General features: G+C 47.0%; 1 protein-coding gene and 1 non-coding gene across 6 annotated transcripts in view; both read right to left on the minus strand.

Annotated features, from left to right (window-relative positions):
- Positions 1–18,860, minus strand: part of POLR3E (RNA polymerase III subunit E) — a 32,860-nt gene extending 14,000 nt beyond the window's left edge. For 2 of the 5 annotated variants that reach the window (XM_039911092.1, XM_001507087.4), the window contains exons 1-9: positions 16,201–16,234; positions 6,894–6,970; positions 5,992–6,042; positions 5,028–5,105; positions 2,701–2,816; positions 2,306–2,388; positions 1,395–1,502; positions 646–695; positions 98–217 (exon numbers count right to left, since the gene is read on the minus strand). In XM_039911092.1, the coding sequence (XP_039767026.1) occupies positions 98–217; positions 646–695; positions 1,395–1,502; positions 2,306–2,388; positions 2,701–2,816; positions 5,028–5,105; positions 5,992–6,042; positions 6,894–6,970; positions 16,201–16,231 (714 nt within the window). In that variant the 5' untranslated portion in view covers positions 16,232–16,234. Of the gene's footprint in view, positions 1–97; positions 218–645; positions 696–1,394; positions 1,503–2,305; positions 2,389–2,700; positions 2,817–5,027; positions 5,185–5,991; positions 6,043–6,893; positions 6,971–11,923; positions 12,028–16,200; positions 16,235–18,770 lie in introns of those variants that run through there. The other 3 variants (XM_007669300.3, XM_029051224.2, XM_039911093.1) reach the window with 3 other exon arrangements.
- Positions 18,861–19,004: 144 nt separating this feature from the next.
- TRNAL-AAG lies at positions 19,005–19,086 on the minus strand. The gene has a single exon. It is a non-coding gene; the product is annotated as a tRNA-Leu (tRNA).
- Between the last annotated feature and the right edge of the window lie 3,873 nt (positions 19,087–22,959).

Raw genomic sequence — 22,959 nt, forward strand, 5'->3', positions numbered from 1 at the left:
TGAGGAGGAACAACAGAAGAGAGAGCCTCTGAGCCCTATAGCCAGGCTGATTGCCAGTCAGCTCCTCCACCCTCCCGGCTTCTCCGGGCAGCCTCACCCTCCTGCCATAGTAGTGCAGGTGCACCCATGGCTCCTCTGCATGCTTCTTTTGCAGGAACTCGTAGGACTGGACACGCCGCTGGCGAGCCTGCTCAGATTCCGGGCGGGAAAAACGAACCTACAACGGAGAAGGGGGGAGCCTACACTCAACTCAGTTTGAAGTTTCCCAGGACAACCTCACTAACTCGGGATTCTACACAACCTCTTGTCCAAAAACTGAGGTCCAGAGAGGTTAAGCCGCTCCCCCATGTCAGTAGTGGAGGAGAGAATGAAACCAGGACTCCAGCCTCATTTCGCCCTAGTCAACCCCCTGCTGACCAAACTACCGCCCCCCACACCCTCTTCTCCCCAACACCCACTCAGCTCCAGTTGGACCACCTTCCTTTTTGGATACTGGAACATACACTGGAACAGTTAAAGGGGCTGGGCGAGTATCCGGTGCCCGCTTCTCAAGGAATCTGGGGTGCCACCCCTGACTTTGTGGTGAGGCCCTTAATGACAACCACTCAGTGGGTTGGACCTCCAGGCTGGGAGTTTAGGTCTTACCGTGATTTGTTTAACATCCTCTTCAGCTTCATCCTGGGAAGAATCCCCAGCTGCAAAAGAAAGAGCCCCCAAAGGAGGAGCTGACTCCTTGCCAACAGTAGAATGACAGGCAGAAGAACCATCATCATGTCCTTGGCTCCAGCACTGCCCTACTTCCAGGTCACCCTCAGGTACCCAGTGAGCAAGGAGCCCTCCCAAACCTTCCAAAAATCCCCACCACCTCCCAACCATAAGCACAAGGGGGATATTATCACAATGACACCTCCAAGGGTTTTTCATTTCATTTGTGCAATTAGTATTCAAACAGAGAGGCATCAGTCTATGCTCTTAGCAGTTGATACTTAAAATATAATCACCTTAGCCTCCCGTTAATTTTCTGGGAAGGCAAGGGAGCATGGATAATTGGAGATGCACATATCCCTTCCCAACCAAATCTTTTACTAGAGCTGCTAATAAAGAGCAAAGCCAACTAGCTATCCCCTGCCTTTCCTTCAGGGGTTGAACTGGGAACAACTAAATGACCCAAAAAGAGGAAGGCGATAGAGAGAAGAAACTCAAGGAGTTGGGGATCCACAGCTGATTAAGGAATTGCCGAATAATTGAGACTGATCTTAAGGAGTTAATACTGAGCACCCACTGCCCTCCACTCAGTGGTTTCAGCCTCCACCCACAAAGCAGTGGGTGGTGAGAGCTCTTTTCTGCCACTCTGCAGTGCTCAGTTCCTCATGCCGGCCCAGGGAGGGACTCACCTTCATTAGCAGCTTCTCTCTCCCGGTGTTTGGCATCAGCCTTATCCAAGTAGGAGAAGCTGGGCCGCAGCTGCAGGATGCCATGAAGGGGTGTCAGGTGGAGCTCACCTGGCAAACGAAGAAAGAGCACAGTTTTACTGTGCTCTCCCAAGCACTTAGTATGGTCCTCTGCACACAGGAAGCGCTCAAGAAATACCTCCTTCGGTTCACCTCCAGGCTGATCTCTCCAAATCTGCACCTGCTGGTAACCAGGCACAGCATCCCTCCTCCCCTGCTCAGCTTTCAGGAAAGGCCTCCTAAACTTAAAATGTGCCCTGACCACTCATGATCCTGCTTGCCAAGGGAATTTTAGAAGTGGCATATTTAAAAAGTCCAAATGGAGAAGTAGAAGGGGGTTTAAAGCTATTGGTACCAGACATAGCACTAACTCCTAGGGAGAGTGGGACAGGTGCAGTCCACAGTTATTCATATAATTCCTCCACCTCCATTTTTAAAAGAGAAAAGTTTAATTTTTTTGGTGGGGGGGAGCTCATGTAAGGAGGAAAATAGTAAAAACAGTATAAAGCAGTTAAGGGGAGTTAATTCATTGATTGCCCCTTGTATGCAACCCCCTCCCACCCTTTCCTGCTGTTCTTTTTCTTCTCTCCTTTACTCTCAGACCTAATTCTTAAATCTCCCACACAGATGCCTCACCTACATTTTTACTGTGCAAAAAGAGGGTCAATTAAGTGAGCAAATATGGTAACTCCGACTGGGAGAAAAAATGAAAAACAAAAAATAAACAAAACCAGGAACCTTGGGCATCCCGGCCAATATTCCCACCCGCAGTCGATGGAATCTCTTCTATCTCGAGGTCCAAAGGCTTAGAACCCAACCAAGTATTCGGCAAAGGGGAAGGAGAATCATTTCACCTTTCCTGTAGACGGCGGCTGCATAGCGGGAGGTGTTGGTTGTGGTCTGGGAAGAGGAGAAGGTCTGTTTGTCCATCAGCTTCCTGCAAACATAACAGGGCATTTGTGGTTCAAGTGGGAATGAGAGAGCATCCCACTGATGTCCTGGTGTCTACCCAACCCAGTGAAAGCTTAGAGCTTCTACTCCCTCCCCTGCCTCTGCCCAGAATAAACTACTCCATAGCAAGATTCAACTCCCTCCCTGCCAGTCTGGTCAACTACGAGGGGAAAGGAGAGGTATCTGGAGATGTTGTTTTCTAGGGTGAAAAGGGAAATTCACCAATCCTCGGAGTAGTCCTTCCAGCTTGGGACCCCCAGGGTCTGCCCTCATAACCGAAAATGGTGAGCAAACTCACGAGGAATAAGTGCTGGTCTCGTCGCTACAGGCTCCGTCCACATTGAGGGCAATCTGTTCCCCTTTGCTGCGGCAGTAGTTGGGATTCAGAGTGTCGATAGCCATTTCTAATTCCACCTGTAAATGCCAATGATTCCGGTACGATCAATAAACCCAGGCAGCCAAGCACTAGTCCCCTATTTCAGCTACTCCAACGTCGTAGAAAGGATCCCCGTGTCTCAGCCTTGTGTTTAATGGTTGAAGAAATTAATGATTTACTTCCAACCAGGGCTTTGAAAATCCTCCCTGTCACTTCATTGGTAGCACTGCATCTCAACTAGATTTCTATTGGTTTGTGCCATGTCCTGTTTTCCAACCCCTTCTAAATCCCATTGCTCATGTGAAGCAACATGGCACAGTGAATAGAGCATTGTCCTGGGAGTCAGAAAGTCATGGGTTCTAATCCCAGCTCTACCACTTACTTGTCTCCTGTGTGGCCTTGGGCAAATCACTTAACTTCTCTGTACCTCATGTATAAAATGGGGACTAAGATTGTGAGCCCCATGTGGGACAGGGACTGTGTCCAACCCAATTTGCTTGTATCCACCCCAACACGTAGTACAGTGCTTGACACATAGTAAGCGCTTAACAAATGCCATAATGATTATTATCATCAGAGGGAGGCCTGATAAATGAAGCTAGGGTGGCGACAACACTTGAAGACTGACACAGACTACACCAGGTGGGATCCCTCAACATTATAAAAACTAATGAGGACACAACAGAGTCTGTGGTTCAAAGGGGAGAAAGAAACATTCTGTTCCACAGCCACAAGCGGCACCCATTCCCAACCAATCAATCAGATTTACTGAGCACATATTTAGTGCAGACAACTGTACTGTTTGGGAAGTACAATATCACAAGAATTGATAAACATGTTCCCTGCCCAAGATTAGCTTGTAGTCTAGAGGGGGGACAGGCATTAATATAAATACATAAGTTACAGATATATACATAAGTGCTGTGGGGCTGAGGGTGGGGTGAACAAAGGGTGCAAATCCACATGCAAGGGTAACACACGAAGGGAATGGGAGAAGAAATGAATCCCACAATGTGTGCTGTTGGCTAAGGGGGTCCTGGGCCAGAGGGTAAAGATGGCCAAGTATAAACCTTCACTGCTAATGAAAAAGAACTTAAGCATACATTCTCCTCAAGGAGGCATACCTCATAACATGAACTTGCAAATATCCTACACGAGTAGGCAGTTCAAGATATCAAGTCGTTTGGCTGCTGATAAAGCAGCACTACTCTTCGCAAGTACCCTGGATGTCTGAGCAACCATATTTAGGCATGCCCTGCTCATCTCAAGCAGGGCAGAGGGTTAGGGAAAGGTGTACCTATATACTATCCATTGATGGATTGACTGATTGAGCCTGCACACTTCACTCCTTTAGCACCACCCTACTCACCATGCCTCGATCTCTTTCCTCTCACCACTGACCCCTCGCTCACATTCTCCCTCTGATTGGGAACTCCCTTCCCCTTCACATGTGACAGACCACCACTCTCCCTATCTTCAAAGCCCTATTAATACTATCTCTCTTCCAAAAGGCTTCCCTGACTAACCTCTCATTTCCCTACCTTATTCACCCTCCCTTGGCATCACCTATGCACTTAGGTCTGCACCCATTAAGCACTTTGATACTCACCCCACCCTCCTTGTACATATAATTATATTCTGCCATTTTCCTTATCTATAATTTAATTTAATGTCTGTCTCCCCAACTAGGTTGGAAGGTTCTTGAGGGTAGGGATCATTTCTACCATCACTATTGTATCATCCTCTCCCAAGCGCTAAGTACAATGCTCTGCACACTGGAAGTGCTCAATAAATACCACTGGTTGAGTATACAGGGGTTAATCGATAAGGTACTGAGTGGCCTTGATTAATCAGAAAAATGCTCTGGCAGAAGCAGGATCAACAAGTGCTAAGATCAGGGTAAAATACTTTGAGACAACAAAATCACTTTACCAAATACTAGTCTTAGGGAAGACTGGTTCAGGGTAAGTCCAGCAGAAATCGTTCCCAGAAACCTTAGCTCCTCAGTGCTGGAGCCAGGGTTTCCAGCTCCTCGTGGGAAGGGAACATATCTACCAACCTCTCAAATGCCTAGTACAATGCTCTGCACACAGTGAGTGCCCAGTAAATACTATTAATGATGACACAAGCAGGTGAGCAGCCCCATTCTACAAATTACTGCACAGGTGCTGGATTCCTCCTCCCTCCCTCACCCATCCCCTACTCCCACCCATCCACCACCCACCCAGGACCCACTGCCTGAGTCAAACCTTTTGCTGCTTTGGTTTGATCTTCACCGACAAGTGAGGGATGTCATCATAGGTCATCGAAGCTGGCCGGACCGGATACTACAGAAGGAAAGGGACTGATCACCAGGTCATCGGAGAAAAGCCCATCTCAGGCCCTGGGAGGGAAAGGATGCCTGGGCTGGGGGAGGCAGAGGGGACCCAGTCAGGGCAGAGTCCAAAACCTCCCAGGGGCCATGCGACACCGAGTCTTAATAACACGCATCCTTAGGTGGGAGATGAACAATTTCAGCGCCAAGGTGGTGGAACAGAATTTTCATTTTCTGGAGCTTACTATCTGATTTCCATCAAGCCCTGTGCCTGGCTAACTATGGCTCTCAGGACACAGAATGGCCAGTTACTGCTCCTCCCACCTAAAAGTCAGAGATAAACACAGGCCCTCAAGCCAGGGAGGCCAGGGACAAAAAGTATTATCAGGAGGCGATCAAAGGCTCAGGACCATCAGCCACGCTCTACCGGACAGGACACTGTATGAGGCTAGTTACATGAGCCCCCGGATTTCCTTGCCCCTCCAGTGGCTACCTCAGGACTCCCAGAGCATTTTTATATTGACAGGAGTTTGAATGAGTACCTAGTGAATAAAACAAACTGTGCTGGGGGTATGCACAGAAGTAGTCTTTTCGGGTCAGTGATGCCTCAGAACAAAGAAATATGGTGGTTGCTAAGGTCTAATTTAAGACAGCAGTATAAAGATGAGCCTCATCCCGTTCCTGAAACTCTGAGGCCAGAGTCTGTCCCAGCTCAGGGAGCAGCAGAGGACATGGAGGCACTGAGGAGGGAAGCGATGGCAACAGGCAGAAAGGGAAATCTGGAATGAAGAGCAAGGTGGTGGAGCCTCTCCCAAGATGCTTTGTTTATTTTATAATTTTTTGTTAAAACATTTTCCCTGATCACTCCCCTCCCCCATTCAAGGATCTCCCATTATTACCTGTAATAGGTAGAGCTTCTCTGCCAGGCTTTTGGCCAAGTACACATCAATCTGAGGAGAAAAAAGGAGCAGAACTAACTTGACTGCAAAGGGAGGACCAGAGAGCTGAGGGAGCCAACCTGTTCCTGCCTTCCTCTTCCCTACTCTCTGGTCTGCAGCCTTGAGTTCAGTGAAAAGGTTGGTCTGTCAACTGGGGCTTCCCAGTCAGGCTCCAGGTGCCCCATTTTTGGTCTGCATCTGGCCCAGACCTGAGCGCTGGTATCACACAACTCAGCCTTCCACCAGGCGCCACTCCTGCTACTTCTTGGTCCGTGCTGGCAGCCCTCTTTCCCCTGTTTGCACCAGGTTTGCAGAGGAGAGGCCTTTGGATGGAGACGCAGCAGTCGGAGAAGGCTGAGACGCTCTGCTTTCAGTTGTCCAGAATGAGAATGTTGGTGGAAGAGGGGGCACTTTAAGCTGTTCATTCTCCACTTGTCTTTCTCCTGCCCTAAGGAATGAGGAGCCTAAACCCCATGTACCACCCCTCCCATGAAGGACTCAGCCCCACAAAGGAGGTGGCAGAGGCAGCTGGCAAAGTTTCCTCTCTCCTACACCCGACTCAGCCACAGCTCTGAGCCCGAGAGTGAACAGAGTACTGTATGGGGAAAAGTGAAGGGGAACCAGTACACCGACTTTCTGCACATGGCTTGTCCGGCCCCAACCCAATTTTGGCCTTAATGAACCTCTGCTTCCGCTCCCTGAGGGAGGAGAATAACTATGCAGATCTAAATACCCACAGGCTGGAAAGGCAGCCCCCTTCCGCTGGATCCCCAAGAGAGCTGAGGCTGGGGGGACAGATGGACAAACACACAGGGCCAGATCTGGACAGCTCAGAGCCCCTCCCACAGCGAGTCCACGTTTACCTCCTGTATAATTGGGTCATCTTCTTCATTGGCCATACTAGGAGGAAGAAATGGCACCGAGTTCTTCTTTCCGCAGTCTGCAACAGAGAGAATATAGTGCACTGGCCTTTGCTTCACACTGAGCTAGGAAGTTCCCCCACTTGACCTCTGGCCTAGTGACCTCTTCAACACTGTCGACCACCCCCTTCTCCTGGAAAGAGTATCCAACCTCAGCTTCACTGACGCTCTCCTGGTTCTATTCCTATCTCTCTGGTCGCTCATCTCTTTCATTCTCAGATCAATTTTCTACTAAAACGTTCAGGGTGTGTTTCCCCACTCCTCAAGAACCTCCAGTAGTTCTCCAACCATCTCTACATCAAAAACTTCTTACCAACGGCTTGAGAGCACTCAAACACCCTGTCCCCTCGTACCTCACCTCACTACTCTCCGATTACAACCCAGCCCGCACACTTCGCTCCTCTAATGCCAACCAATAGTTGGCACTGCCACTGTACCTCGATCTCGTCTATCTCATCCACTTCCTGCTTCTAGCCTGGAACACCTTCCCTCTTCATATCCAACAGACCATTACTCTCCCCCTCTTCAAAGCCTTATTGAAGTCACATCTCCTCCAAGGGGCCTTCCCTAACTAAGCATTCTTTTCGTTTTCTTCCACCCCCTTCTGCATCACCCTGACTTGCTCCTTTTTTTTCCATCAGCCCCACTGCACTTATGTACACATCTGTAATTTTATTTATATTAATATCTGTCTCCCCCTCTAGACTTTAAGCTTGTTGTGGGCAGGGAATGTGTCTGTTATACTGTTATATTGCACTCTCCGAAATGCTTATTAGAGGGTCCTAAATGTGGCAAGCACTCAATAAATATGATTGATTGATTCCTTAACTTAAGGAATCTTTAGTTCTATGATGAGGCTTCCAAAGGTGAATCTGCATCTATAAGTGTGAATGTCTTTAAGAAAGAATCTCTTGCATTCTTGCACACTTTCACCATGGAAATACAATTGGGAAACTATTCAGGTTTCTTGACAATTATATTACTGTCTACCCGTCTAGACTGTAAACTCCTTGTGGGCAGGGAAAATGTCTACCAACTCTCTTGAACTGTCCTCACCCAAGCGCTTAGTACCATACTCTTACCATACTAAGTACCATACCATACCATACCATATACCATACCATACTAAGTACCATACTTAGTACATACCATACCCAAAGTCACCCCTCCCCCCCACCGACCCTCTCCCCTACTTTCCCATCCTTCCCTGCAGTATCCTCAGAGGAGATCTCCTCCCTCCTCGCAAGTGCCACCCCCTCCACCTGCGCCTCGGACCCCATTCCTTCTCACCTTATTAAAACCGTCGCCCCTGCCTTCCTCCCTTCCTTAACTTCTATTTTTAACCACTCAATCTCCAAGGGCTCCTTCCCCGCTGCCTTCAAACATGCCCACGTCTCCCCCATCCTAAAAAAACCCGCTCTTGACCCCACTTCCCCCTCCAGCTATCGCCCTATCTCCCTACTACCCTTCCTTTCCAAAATCCTAGAACGAGTCGTCTACAATTGATGCTTAGAATTCCTTAACTCCCATTCTCTCCTAGACCCCCTCCAATCTGGCTTCCGTCCCCTCCACTCTACCGAGACTGCTCTCTCTAAGGTCACCCGTGACCTCCTTCTTGCCAAATCCAATGGCTCCTACTCCATTCTAATCCTCCTTGACCTCTCTGCTGCCTTTGACACTGTCCACCATCCCCTCCTCCTCCATACCTTATCTCACCTTGGCTTCACGGACTCTGTCCTCTCCCGGTTCTCCTCTCACCTCTCTGGCCGGTCATTCTCGGTCTCCTTCGCTGGAGCCTCCTCCCCCTCCCATCCTTTAACTGTTGGAGTTCCTCAAGGGTCAGTTCTCGGCCCTCTTCCGTTCTCCATTTACACTCACTCCCTCGGTGAACTCATTCGCTCTCACGGCTTCGACTACCATCTCTACGCAGATGACATGCAGACCTACATCTCCGCCCCGTCCTCTCCCCCTCCCTTCGGGCTCGCATCTCCTCCCGCCTCCGGGGCATCTCCACCTGGATGTCGGCCCGCCACCTAAAACTCAACATGAGCGAGACTGAGCTCCTCATCTTCCCTCCCAAACCCGGTCGTCTCCCAGACTTCTCTATCACCGTGGATGGCACGACCATCCTTCCCGTCTCTCGGGCCCGCGATCTCGGTGTCATCCTTGACTCGTCTCTCTCGTTCACCCCACGCATCCTATCCGTTACCGAGACCTGCCGGTTTCACCTTTACAATATCGCCAAGATCCACCCTTTCCTCTCCACCCAAACGGCTACCTTACTGCTACGGGCTCTCGTTATATCACGGCTAGACTACCGTGTCAGCCTTCTCTCTGACCTCCCTTCCTCCTCTCTCGCCCCGCTCCAGTCTGTTCTTCACTCCGCTGCCCGGCTCATCTTCCTGCAGATACGATCTGGGCATGTCACTCCCCTTCTTAAACAACTCCAGTGGTTGCCTATCGACCTCCGCTCCAAACAAAAACTCCTCACTCTAGGCTTCAAGGCTCTACATCACCTCGCCCCTTCCTACCTCTCCTCCCTTCTCTCTACCACCCACCCCGCATGCTCCGCTCCTCCGCCGCCCTCCTCCTCACCGTCCCCTGGTCTCGCCCATCCCGCCGTCGACCCCTGGGCCACGTCCTCCCGCGGTCCTGGAACGCCCTCCCTCCTCATCTCCGCCAAACTGATTCTCTTCCCCTCTTCAAAACCCTACTTAAAACTCACCTCCTCCAAGAGGCCTTCCCAGACTGAGCTCCTCTTCTCCCTCTACTCCCTCTACCACCCCCCCTTCACCTCTCCGCAGCTAAACCCTCTTTTCCCCCTTTCCCTCTGCTCCTCCCCCTCTCCCTTCCCATCCCCTCAGCACCGTACTCATCCACTCAACTGTATATATTTCCATTACCCTATTTATTTTGTTAATGAATTGTACATCGCCTTGATTCTATTTAGTTGCCATTGTTTTTACGAGATGTTCTTCCCCTCGACTCTATTTATTGCCATTGTTCTTGTCTGTCCATCTCCCCTGATTAGACCGTAAGCCCGTCAAACGGCAGGGACTGTCTCTATCTGTTGCCGACTTGTTCATTCCAAGCGCTTAGTACAGTGCTCTGCACATAGTAAGCGCTCAATAAATACTATTGAATGAATGAATGAATACTCTGCAGTAAGCACTCAATAAATAAGGAAAGCAGCATGGCCTAGTATATAGAACACAGGTTTGGGAGCCAAAAGGACTTAGGTTCTAATCCCGGCTCTGCCACTTGTCTATTGTGTGACCTTGGGCACGTCACTTAATTTCTCTACGCCTCAATCGCCTCATCTGTAAAATGGGAATTTAGACTGTGAGCCTGTGACAGGGACTGTGCCCAACCTGATTAGCTATCTAATAATAATAATAATTATGGTTTTTGTTAAGCGCTTACTATGTGTCAGGCACTGTTCTAAGCACTGGAGGAGATACAAGATATTCAGGTTGGAAACATGGCTCGTAGTCTTAATTCCCATTTTACAGATGAGTGAACTGAGGCAGAGGAAAGTGAAGAGACTTGTCCAAGGTCACACAGCAGTCAATTGGAAGAGCTGAGATTAAAACCCATGACTTAATGACTCACCCAGCACTTAATGCATGGCCTATAGGAAGCACTTAACAAATACTATAAAATAAATAAAAAAACAACTTTGATTGATATAGGTGAGCAGTGCTCAGCCTCCAGTGATTAAGAAGGGAAAGATATGCCCTACTGCCAAGAGGCCTGTGTCCGACCTGATTACCTTGTATCTACCCCAAAATTTAGATCAGTGCTTGGCACATAGCGCTTAACAAATGCCACAATTACTGCTATTATTATTAGGACATGTTTCTGCAATAGTGGTAGTTTGTGCTCAGCCACTCAATGCCTAGTGCCCAGCATCCAGCAGAGAACACTACATAACAGCCGACAGTGAGAACGGGGGCCGCCTGTGGTCACCGAAACGGACTGAGACTTCAAGGCCAGCAGGTACCACTGTGCCCCAACCCATTTGGTAAGCCATCGTTGAACACGATTCTCAGATTAGCATAACAAGAGTTGGGAGGTTCTTTTCCAATTTAATTTTGAAAACCGAGGGATGAGAAAAAACAAAACACCAACAGCCCTACCAACAAAAATACATAGTTATTTTGCACTAGACAACCCAGGGGCCTAAAATAGCAGACACATCAGAGACGGGCATATGTGTACAAAGGCGGACATTTCAGGGGTGGCACAGGTTCCTCAGACTGTGGGCAGATCTAGGGGCCTGATACTAGTAGTTGCCTGACTGTGAAAACATCCTTATCAGTACTGCTTCGATAAAACCTCTCCAAAACAAGGTTCCTCCAGATTCTGTCTCCTTGAGCTCTCCTCCATCGGGCTGCATAGCCCCCTCCCCCAACCCCCAGCTACCACCAGTGCCACCAGTCCACATGCAACAAGCAACGCCATGCTCTTGGCTGATGAGGTGTCATAATACAATGTTCTGCAGTGCCCAGTCAGCTGGGACCCTGGTAGACAGTGAAGGAGCCAGGTGGAAGAAGTTAAAAACCCACTCGTCACCTCTCCAGCCAAGAAGGCTGATTCCCTAGAAGCTCTTTTGGGGAGAGCAGGCCAGCAGATGGAAACAAAGAGACAGAGGAGGCCTATTGCCCCCCTGTTGCCTGGATCAAGTTGATATACTGTTGCGGAGTAAGACTCATTTCCAAAGTGCAAAATATTGGCAACCAAAAGGGATCTAGCAATGGAGGCCCCAGTTGCAAACAGTGAAAGAGAGAGAAAGAAGAAAAAGAATTTCAGTTATGTCAAGTCCCACACTCTTCTCCTCCATGTTAGCCAGGCCACACGGGACAGGTGAACTACAATTACCCCAATTTTCCCTCAATTCCTCTCCCCTTTTATGGGATAAGCCAGTAGGGACATGGGGATCCAAAGAAAAGGAAAAGGGAAAATAGACTTACCATCTTTTTCTCTTGCTGACTAAACCTGGGCTTTGTTCACTTTTCCGGCCAGCCCCACTAAGGAGCGAACCAACTACTAAGCCAGTGTGAACATGGACAACTTCACACTCTTTTCCATGTTAGCCAGGAGTCAGAAAGCCCCTTCCTTGCCTGACTTTCCCTGGACTAAATGAGTGTGGGGAAATGGAGGTCAAAAGAAAACGAACAAAAAGAGGGCTTTCCTTAATAATTAATAATAATAATGGTACTTGTTAAACATTTACTCTGTGCCAAGTACTGTGTTAAGCACCAGGGTAGATCAAGATCATCACAACTGGACAAAGTCCATAAGGCTCACAGTCAAAATAGGAGACAGTAGGATTTAATCCCCATTTTACAGAGGAGGAAACTGAGGCACAGAGAAGTTAAGTGATTTGCCTAAAGTCACTCTCAGCAGACAAGTTGACAGTCAGGATTAGAACCCAGGTGCCCTGACTCCCAGGCCATTACTCTTTTCACTAGGCCATGTTGTTTTTCTTTCTCGCTGCTTTCTGGCTAACTCTAATCTAGAAATCCCCAGGCCACATGACTATAACTGGAAATATACCTCCAGAAAAGTACTGGGAGTCTAGAAGTTTTTTTTTCTTAATAACCAATTAATAATATCTACTAAGTGCTCATTGTGTGCAGGGCATTGTGCTAAGCATATGAGAGAGCCCACAGAGACATGATCCCTGCCCTCAATAATTTTACCATCTGGTTTTTACACCTTGTTTATAAAGCCATTCTATTTTCATTTTCTAGGATCTGAGATGAGCACTCACAAGATCCCCCAAATCTCCAGGCAGCCCCCCAAAAGCTGCCTTTCAGGGGATCAGAGTTCTGCTCCATCATGGCAGAACCTCCCTAGGCCAGAAGAGATGGGGAAAGCAAAAGGAAGCTGGTAGAACAGCAAGGGCAGGCGCTGGGAAGAGCCTGAGCAGCAATGTGATCCTTGATTGCTGCCAGTTTCCTCAGCTCTTTGCAGAAACATGGCAACCATATGACTCAGTCAACTTAGCACACCACCTGGGAAGAAGGAGGGGCGGGTGGGCAGCACCTCTAACAAAACCTGCTGTATGACAGCAGTTTGAAGGAGGGCCAACACTGGAAGGACCAGGAGCTGTGAGTTCAAATCCCACCCTAGTTATCACATTTTCCTTCTCTGAGCTTTATTTCTTCACCTGGAAGGGGGAGTTGCCTTTTAAAGGCATTATTAATTATGGGAAGGGAATAAATAGCCTCATCCATCTCTCTTTTTTCCCCCCAGTGCCCATTCGGCAGTCTCCCTTCTAATCTGTAAGGTTCTTGTGGGTAGGGAACATGTCCACTAACTTTTTTACATTTTACTTTCCCAAGCAGTTTAGCCTAGTGGAAAGAACACAGGCCTGGGCGTCAGAGGACCTGGGCTCTAATCCCGGCTCCTCCACTTGTCAGTCAGTCAGTCGTATTTATTGAGGACTTACTGTGCTATAAGCCCTATACTAAGCACTTGGGAGAGTACAATATAACAATAAAGAGACACATTCCCTGCCCACAGTGAGCTTACAGGCTAGAGGGGAAGACAGATATTAAAAGAAATACATAAATTACAGACATGTACATAAGTGCTGTGGGGCTGGGAGGGGGGATGAATAAAGGGAGCAACTCAGGGTGACGCAGAAGGGAGTGGGGGAACACAAAAGGAGGGCTTAGTCAGGGAAGGCCTTTTGGAGCAGATGTGCCTTCAATATGGCTTTGAAAGTGGGGAGACTGTCAGAGATGAAGAGGGAAGTCATTCCAGGCCAAAAGCAGGACGTGGGCAAGAGGTCGACGGCAAGATAGAGGTATAGTGAGTAGGCTGGCAGTACAAGAGCAAAATACGTGGGCTGGGTTGTAGTAGGAGAGTAGCGAGGTGAGGTTGGAGGGCGCAAGGTGACCGACTGTTTTAAAGCAGATTCTAAGGAATTTCTGTTGGAGGCAGAGGTGAATGGGCAACCACTGGAGGTTCCTGAAGAATGGGGAAACACTGACTGAACATTTTTGGAGAAAAACGATCTGGGCAGTATGGACTGGAGAGGGAAGAGACAGGAGGCAGGGAGGTCAGCAAGAAGGCTGATAATCAAGGCGGGATAGGATACATGCTTGGACTAATGCAGCAGCAGTTGGGATGGAGAGGAAAGGACAAGATTTTGAGAGGACAATGTTGAGAAGAGCTGGAGAGGGAGATTTGGGAATCATCTGCATAGAGGTGGTAGTTGAAGCCAGGTGAGCAAATGAGTTCTCCAAGAGAGGGGATGTAGATGGAGAATGGCAGAGGACCCAGACCTGAACCTTGAGAGACACTCACAGTTAGTGGGTGGGAGGCAGAGGAGGAGCCCACGAAAGAAACTACGAATGAGTGGTTAGAGAGACAGGAGGAGAACCAGGAGAGAACAATGTCAGTGAAGCTGAGGCTGGTTAACATTTCCAGGAGAAGGGGGTGACCGACAGTGTCAAAGGCAGCTGAGGGGTCAAGGAGGATTAGGATGGAGCAGAGGTCACTGGATTTTGCAAGAAGGAGATCACCGGTGACCTTTAAGAGGGCAGGTTCTGTGGAGTGAAAGGGACAGAAGCCAGACTGGTGAGATCAAGGAGAGAATTGAAGGAAAGGAACTTGAGAGAGTGGGTACAGATAACTCGCTCAAGGACTTTGGAGAGGAATGGTAGGTGGGACCATGCTGTGTGGCCTTGGGAAAGTCATATCACTTCTCTGTGCCTGCTACCGCCTCATCTGTAAAATGGGAGCCAAGACTGTGAGCCCCGTATAGGACACGGACTGTGTTCAACCTGATTAGCTTGTATCTACCCCAGCATTTGGTACTGATTCTCTTTCCCTCTTCAAAACCCTACTTAAAACTTACCTCCTCCAAGAGGCCTTCCCAGACTGAGCTCCTCTTCTCCCTCTGCCATCCCCCCTTCACCCCTCCGCAGCTAAACCCTCTTTTTCCCCTTTTCCCTCTGCTCCTCCACCTCTCCCTTCCCATCCCCACAGCACTGTACTCGTCCGCTCAACTGTATATATTTTCGTTACCCTATTTATTTTGTTAATGAATTGTACATCGCCTTGATTCTATTTAGTTGCCATTGTTTTTACGAGATGTTCTTCCCCTTGACTCTATTTATTGCCATTGTTCTTGTCTGTCCGTCTCCCCCGATTAGACTGTAAGCCCGTCAAACTGCAGGGACTGTCTCTATCTGTTGCCGACTTGTTCATCCCAAGCGCTTAGTACAGTGCTCTGCACATAGTAAGCGCTCAATAAATACTATTGAATGAATGAATGAATAATAAGTGCTTAACAAATACTTTTTTTTAAAAAAAAAAAAGCACTAATGTAGTATTCTGCACACAGAAAGTACTCAAATACTATTGATTGATTGGAAGTTAAAAAAGCTCTCCACTCGGAGGCCTCAGTTTCCCCCATTTATAAAATGGAAGTCACAGTCCTTCCCAGAAATCAGAAACAATCCAAGCAGGATTTACCCAACTGGGGTTGGGAGGAGTCTCAACCAGATCTATCTACTGCTATGCATACTCCCTCACATCACTGCAGCAGTGAATATAATGACCTAGAATAATCTGAGTTCTCAGGCCCACAATGTTTGTTGGTTCCACCCTGCTTTTCAACTTGAAGATGAGATTCTCTAAGGTGAGAGCAATACTCCATAAAAGTAACCCTTTCCTTGTCTACCCCCATCTAAGTCCCCGTCTCCCCACCCCCAAGAGAAATTCTGTACACTCTGCACAGATGATTCATCAAAACCTTCTCCTCCCCCAAATGCATTTTTATCCAATTTTAAGTAGGAAAGGAGATGGAAGGAGGAGGGAGGTTCCAGGGTAAGAGCTAGATTCCCTTTCCCCAGGCAACTGGTACCCAGCTGAGACAGTTATCAGAGGGCAGAGGATGGTAAACTTCACATTTGTCCAAGGGAAAACTGGCACTGGGCTTGGAACAGACATGGATCAGGGGCACAGAACCAAGAGCCAAACACTGTCACAAGACACATTCAGCTCCTACAAACGAATGGGGGTACAGTGCTTAAAGAGAGGGTGAAACTGGAATAAAGGATATAACTTGGGCCTTTCTGGAGGCAACACAGAATCAAGTAGCCAGCTCATTCATGGGACCTAAGAGATTGGCAGGAAAGATATAACTGTGGTATTTGTTAAGCGCTTACTATGTGCTTACACTGTACTAAACACTGGGGTGGATATAAGTAAATTAGTTTAAGACACTCACGAGAAGCAGCGTGGCTCAGAGGAAAGAGCATGGGTTTGGAAGTCAGAGGTCATGAGTTCTAATCCTGGTTCCGCCACTTGTCAGCTGTGTGACTCTGGGCAAGTCACTTAACTTCTCTGTGCCTCAGTTACCTCATCTGTAAAATGGGGATTAAGACTGTGAGCCCCCACGTGGGAACACCTGATTTACCTTGTATCCCCCCAGCGCTTATAAGAGTGCTTGGCACATAGTAAGCACTTAAATGCCATCATCATTATTATTATTATGCACATGCACCCTCCCCCTCCCACCTCCACTCCTCAAATATTCCAAGAGGAGCCACTAGATGATGGGATTTAGAAATAAAAGCAGGGGATGAAAGAGTACACCTTCAGAGCACCAGGCCACGGAATAATAATGTTGGTATTTGTTAAGCGCTTACTATGTGCCGAGCACTGTTCTAAGAGCTGGGGTAGACACAGGGGAATCAGGCTGTCCCACGAGGGGCTCACAGTCTTAATCCTCATTTTACAGTTGAGGTAACTGAGGCACCGAGAAGTTAAGTGACTCGCCCAAAGTCACACAGCTGACAAGCGGCCGAGCCGGGATTTGAACCCATGACCTCTGACTCCAAAGCCCGGGCTCTTTCCACTGAGCCACGCTGGAACGGGGGTTACATCAATAAATAATAATAATTATTGTGATATTTGTTAAGCACTTAGCCTGTAAGCTCCTCGGGGGCAGGGGAATGTGCCTACCGACTCTTTAACACTGTACTCTCTCAAGCGCTTAATACAGTGGTCTGCCCACAGTAAGGTCTCAAATCAGCATGGCTCAGTGGAAACAGGCCGGGCTTGGGAGTCAGAGTTCATGGGTTCGAATCCCAGCTCTGCCACTTATCAGCTGTGTGACTGCAGGCAGGTCACTTAACTTCTCTGTGCCTCAGTTCCCTCATCTGTAAAATAGGGATTAGCTGTGAGCTTCATGTGGGACAACCTGATTACCCTGTATCTACCCCAGCGCTTAGAACAGTGCTCTGCACATAGTAAGCGCTTAACAAATACCAACATTATTAAATAAGAAGTCCTCTATCACCCAACATTTTCCTAAAAGAAACTGGGGGAAACAGAGGCACATAATTGTATTCAGAGCACTCTGACCCTTGGGCAGGCCCACTACCAGCTGAGAAGCCGCACTGTAACACTTAGGGAGGTTCACTGCAGAGCGCTCAACAAATACCAACATTATAAGACTGACTGATGTGCCAAGCACCGTACTAGGAGCTTGGGGTGGATGCAAGGTAATGAGGTTGGATACAGTCCCTTCCCACATGGGGATCACGGTCTAAATAGGAAGCAGTCCAGACGCCCCCAAAGACCTTGATTGGATGTTCTCAGCCCAGATGCACCAAATGGTGCTTCTTCAGCTTGATTTCCCCAACAATTGTTGGTGGTTCTTGAATCATTCCCCGCCTCGGGGCACCGTGGGGCCTCAACCTGCTTCCCTCCCCCTTCCCCTCAGCTAAGCCCCTTTTCCCTCTGCTCCTCCCCCTCTCCCTTCCCCTCCCCTCAGCACTGTGCTCATTTGTCTATATTTTTATGACCCTATTTATTTTACTAATGTGTCCATCCCCTTGATTCTATTTATCGTGTTTAAGTTGTCTTGGGTTTGTCCGTCTGTCTCTCCCTCTCCCTTCTAGACTGCAAGCCCGACAAAGGGCAGGGATGGTCTCTATCTCTTGCCCAACTGTCCCTTCCAAGCGCTTAGTCCAGTGCTCCGCACATAGTAAGCGCTCAATAAATACCATTGAATGAATGGGCTCGTTCTCCAAGGTGAGGGAGGGCTCTCTCTCTCTCTCTCTGCCCTTTTGGTGCCCGGATCTCCCGGACGCCCACCACCCCAATGTGAATTCCAGCCCTTTCCCAATTAAGCTTCCTCCCGAGCATCATCTGATTCGTTTTCCCTGGGATGAAATGGCAAGAGAGACGCTTCCCGGGAGGGGATCCCCCCCCCCCCCGCGCAGCCTCTGCAAAGCCGGTCCGGCCTGGTCAGCTCAGGACTGGCCTGGAGGGTTTGGGGGGGGGGGGGCTTTGGAGCCGGGGGTCTTCCCCCTCTGCCCTCCCGCAGAAGCCCCCCAACCCCAGCTGGATGCAGGGGCGCCCTTGTGCCCCCCACTACGGCGGGAAAGGCGACCCCCCCGCAATCCTCAGATCCTAGACACCTCGACTGTGAGCCTGTGGTTGGATGGGGGGTCGTCTCTGTGTCCGAACTGTACTTCCCAAGCGCTCAATACACCAACTAAACGCCCAATAAATACGACCCCGAAGCAAGGCCCCAGGACGGCTCCATCAAGGCGTCCTCCTCTGTGCCCTCAAGCCCTTCGGGGAAGGGTGGGGAGGGGGGTCGGGGGTCCAAAGGTCCACCCCAAGGACCTGCCCACCTCCCGGGCCTCGACGACCACTGCCCAGGCCTGGGGTGGCCATTAAGGCTCCGCTCCCGTCCGGTCCCTCATCCCTCCCGGGAGCCCCTCACCCAAAGGGGAGGTAGGGAAGAGAAAGAGGAAGGGGGAGAGATCCGGAGGGGCCCCTTACCTCGCCCAAGGGCCCGTGGTGGAGGTCCCCAGCGGGGGCTGCGGCGGGGAGCCCGGCTCTCAGGCTGCAGCCATGTTGCTGGTTGAACTCCAGCAGACACGTGGGGGGAGGGAGGAGTTTCTTCCCCCCACAATGCCCCGCGCCGGGCCGCCCTCCCCCTTCCTGGGCGGCAGGGGGCGCTGCGGCCCGCTCCCGTTCTCCCAACAGCTAGGCAGCCAAAAAGAAAAATCATCCTGGCAGCGGTGGGATTCGAACCCACGCCCCCGAAGAGACTGGAGCCTTAATCCAGCGCCTTAGACCGCTCGGCCACGCTACCCGGCTGGAGGACGGGCCCTTCCCAGCCCTATTCGGCCTTCGTGGAGGTGCGTTCACGTTACGGCCAGAGAATTGTGTTGGTTCATTCTGTTTTATTTGATTATTTTCCTTTATTTGTCTTCTTGTTTTATTTTTTATTTCCTTTATTATTCTATATTATTTTATTATTTTACTTTATTTGCTTTATTGTTTTATTTTATATTATTCTATTTTATTAGTTTACTTTGGGTTTTTTTGCTTTATTATTTCATTTTCTATTTTTTTGCTTTATTATTTTATTTTATTTTTTTTGCTTTTTTTTTGCTTAATTATTTTATTTTCTATTGTTTTATCTTATTGTTTTACTTTATTCGCTTTATTATTTTATATTATTCTATTTATTATTTTCCTTTGTTTTATTATTTTATTATTTCATTTGCTTTATTATTTTATTTTATATTGTTTCATCTTATTATTTTACTTTATTCGCTTTATTATTTCATATTATTCTATTTATTATTTTCCTTTGTTTTATTATTTTATTATTTCATTTGCTTTATTATTTTATTTTATATTGTTTCATCTTATTATTTTACTTTATTCGCTTTATTATTTCATATTAGTCTATTTTATTATTTTCCTTCATTTGTTTTATTATTTTATTTTATTTCCTTTATTATTTTATTTTATATTGTTTTATATTATTATTTTACTCTATTCGCTTTATTATTTTATATTATTCTATTTTGTTATTTTCCTTTATTTGTTTTATTATTTTATTATTTGCTTTGCTTTATTATTTTACTTTATATTATATTATATCTTTTTTTACTTTATTTGCTTTATTATTTTATTTTATATTATTCTATTTTATTATTTTACTTTATTTTCTTTATTATTTTATTTTCTATTATTCTATTTTATTATTTTACTTTATTTTCTTTATTATTTTATATTATTTTATTTTATTTTTTACTTTGTTTTATTTTATATTATTTTATTGTATTTTTACTTTATTTGCTTTATTATTTTATTCTAAATTATTTTATTTTATTATTTTACTTTATTTGCTTTAAAGCAGCATGGCTCAGTGGAAGGGCCCCGGGTTTGGGAGTCAGAGGTCGTGGATTCTAATCCCGACTCCGCCGCTTGTCAGCTGTGTGACCTTGGGTAAGTCACTTCACTTCTCTGTGCCTCAGTGACCTCATCTGTAAAATGGGGATGAAGACTGTGAGCCCCACGTGGGGCAACCTGATTACCCTGTATCTACCCCAGCACTTAGAACAGTGCTCTGCACATAGTAAGCACTTACCAAATACCAACGTTATTATTTTTTTATTCTTTTACTTTGTTTTATTATTTTATTTTATATTAATTTATTTTATTCTTTTACTTTGTTTTATTATTTTATATCATTTTATTTTTACTTTACTTGCTTTATTTTATATTATTTTATTTTATTCTTTTACTTTATTTTATTATTTTATCCTTTTAGAGGATCGCAGGCTGCATCCTTGCTTTTGATCCTTTTTTTTTCTTCCTATAATTTCTGCCAGCTCTTGGGCTCCTAAAGGCTCATTGGATCGACCACCCCACTCATCTCTTTCATTCAATCGTATAACTCTCTTCCCCTCTTCAAAGCCCCACTGAGAGCTCACCTCCTCCAGGAGGCCTTCCCAGACTGAGCCCTCCCTTTCCCTCTGCTCCTCCTCCCCTCCCCATTTCCCTTTCTCCTACCCTCTGCTATTCCCCCTTCCCCTCCCCTCAGCACTGTGCATATTTCTATATATCATTTATTACTCTGTTTTATTAATGATGGTATATCTCTATGATTCTATTTATCTTGATGATGTTGTCTTGCTTTGTTTTGTTCTATTTTGCTTTGCTGTCTGTCTCCCCCGTTTAGACTGGGAGCCCGTTATTGGGCAGGGATTGTCTCTGTTGCCCAACTGTACATTCCAAGCGCTTAGTACAGTGCTTTGCACATAGTAGGCGCTCAATAAATACGATTGAATGAATGAATGAATGAATTGAGCACTTACTATGTGCAGAGTGCTGGACTAAGCGCTTAGAATGTACAATTCGGCAACAGATGGAGACAATCCCTGCCCAATAACGGGCTCACTTTTTCACCCCTCTCTCAGCCCCATAGCCTTGGTGTACGTATCCATAATTTAATTCTTGATTTTCACATCTGTCTCCCCCTCTAGACTGTGGACAGGGAATGTGTCTACCAATTCTGATACACTGTCCTCCCCCAAGATCTTAGCACAGTGCTCTGCACACAGTAAGTGCCCATTAATTGATTCCAACCTCTTCTCTCTACAATCCTTACTTCTTCTGAGGCTCTTTCTAAAACGACTTTCTGAGCTCTTCAGAATCGTTCAGAGGTTGCCATTTTTTCTCACTTCAAACACTCCCAACCACTGACTTTAAATTCTCCATTGCTCTTTTCCTCTTGTCAACTCTCTTCTCCCACTATGCTTCAGCTTGTACTCTTAATTCCCCCCCAAGATAGTTATCTTACTGTACCTTCCACCCCTGGTTGGCACCCTTCCTCCTGCCTGGAAGTCCTTTCCTCTTAAAATCTGCCAGACCACAGTTCTACCCATTTTCAAAGTTATTCATTAAATCTTATTTATTGAGTGCTTACTGTGTGCAAAGCTCTGTACTAATCACTTAAGCCCAGAGCACCTGATAGTCCCAAACAGTGTTCCATTCATCTAAAAAGGTGACCTGTTCAAAGAGGCATTCTCCAGATGTTTTTTCTCTCCCTAACTCCCATCCTCTCAGCACATATGCACTCACAGCCACCTACAACACTTTTGTGCATATTAATTTATGTATTCTGAATATTCTGCTATTTAAGCACTTATTTATTCATCCATCCATCTTTCCATTCTCTTCTTCCTATCTCTAAATTATTTCATGTCTCTTTCCCCATTAGATCGTCAGCTCTGGAGGGCAGAGATAGTGTCTTTTCACCCCTACTGTACTCTCCCAAGATGTAAGTTCGGTGCTCTGCTCACAATAGGGACCTAATAAATACTACTGATGGACTGATTGATTGATCCTCTTTCAGTCAAGGCATGAGCTGAGCCAGCATGTACCTTGTGCCAAAGAGAGCCTTAATTTACTCAAGCAGCCTGTCTAGTCCCCTTACAGCCTGGGAAGACTGTAATACTTTAAAGGATTGAATCTAATTGAAGAAGATTGAATTGATCCCTTCATTTTAGTTCCACATACCACATATCTTTGACCTACAGTTTGTAAATATACACTCACATATAAACACCCACACACTAATCCACCCACTTAATCAATCACTCATTCAATCTAATGCTTTGAACAGACAGCCCTGGCCCTGCCTTAACAAAATTGGAGCCTGGCTGATCTGTGGGAGGGTGAAGGGAGATTCTATTAAGACTATTAGGCTGAGGCATTAAAGAGCAATTTCAGGGTGGGTATACTTTTTTTGAACTCCCACCCCATTTAAAGTAGAGTCTCAGGCTCCAACCTGGTCAAGTGCCTTCAGGGAAATGAGCAGGGGAAGGAAGAGAGGAGACAATGGGGCAAAATGACTTTTTCCCCACCAAAATTCCAGGATTCAGAGATTTCTTAGCAGAGCAAACTTGTCTGGCTCCTATTTTACACAAACTAGAGGGGGATCAAATATGCTTGTTCGGCCCTGACACTGCATGCCTATGCCTGCCTCTTGATTAGCCTGTGAGTTGCCAGCTGCAAGTTCTGGGCTTTGTCCCACTGTCAACCTGCCCGGCCTCCAAGAAGCACCTTTTAGGCATCCCAACATGGCACTGAGGTAGAAGGACCGGGATGGTGACCAGAAAAGTCCAGCACACTATTGTTACTCCAGTTATTACTCTCCCAAGTTTAG

Source organism: Ornithorhynchus anatinus, chromosome 2 (assembly GCF_004115215.2).
Source record: "Ornithorhynchus anatinus isolate Pmale09 chromosome 2, mOrnAna1.pri.v4, whole genome shotgun sequence".
Taxonomy (NCBI): Eukaryota; Metazoa; Chordata; class Mammalia; order Monotremata; family Ornithorhynchidae; genus Ornithorhynchus; species Ornithorhynchus anatinus.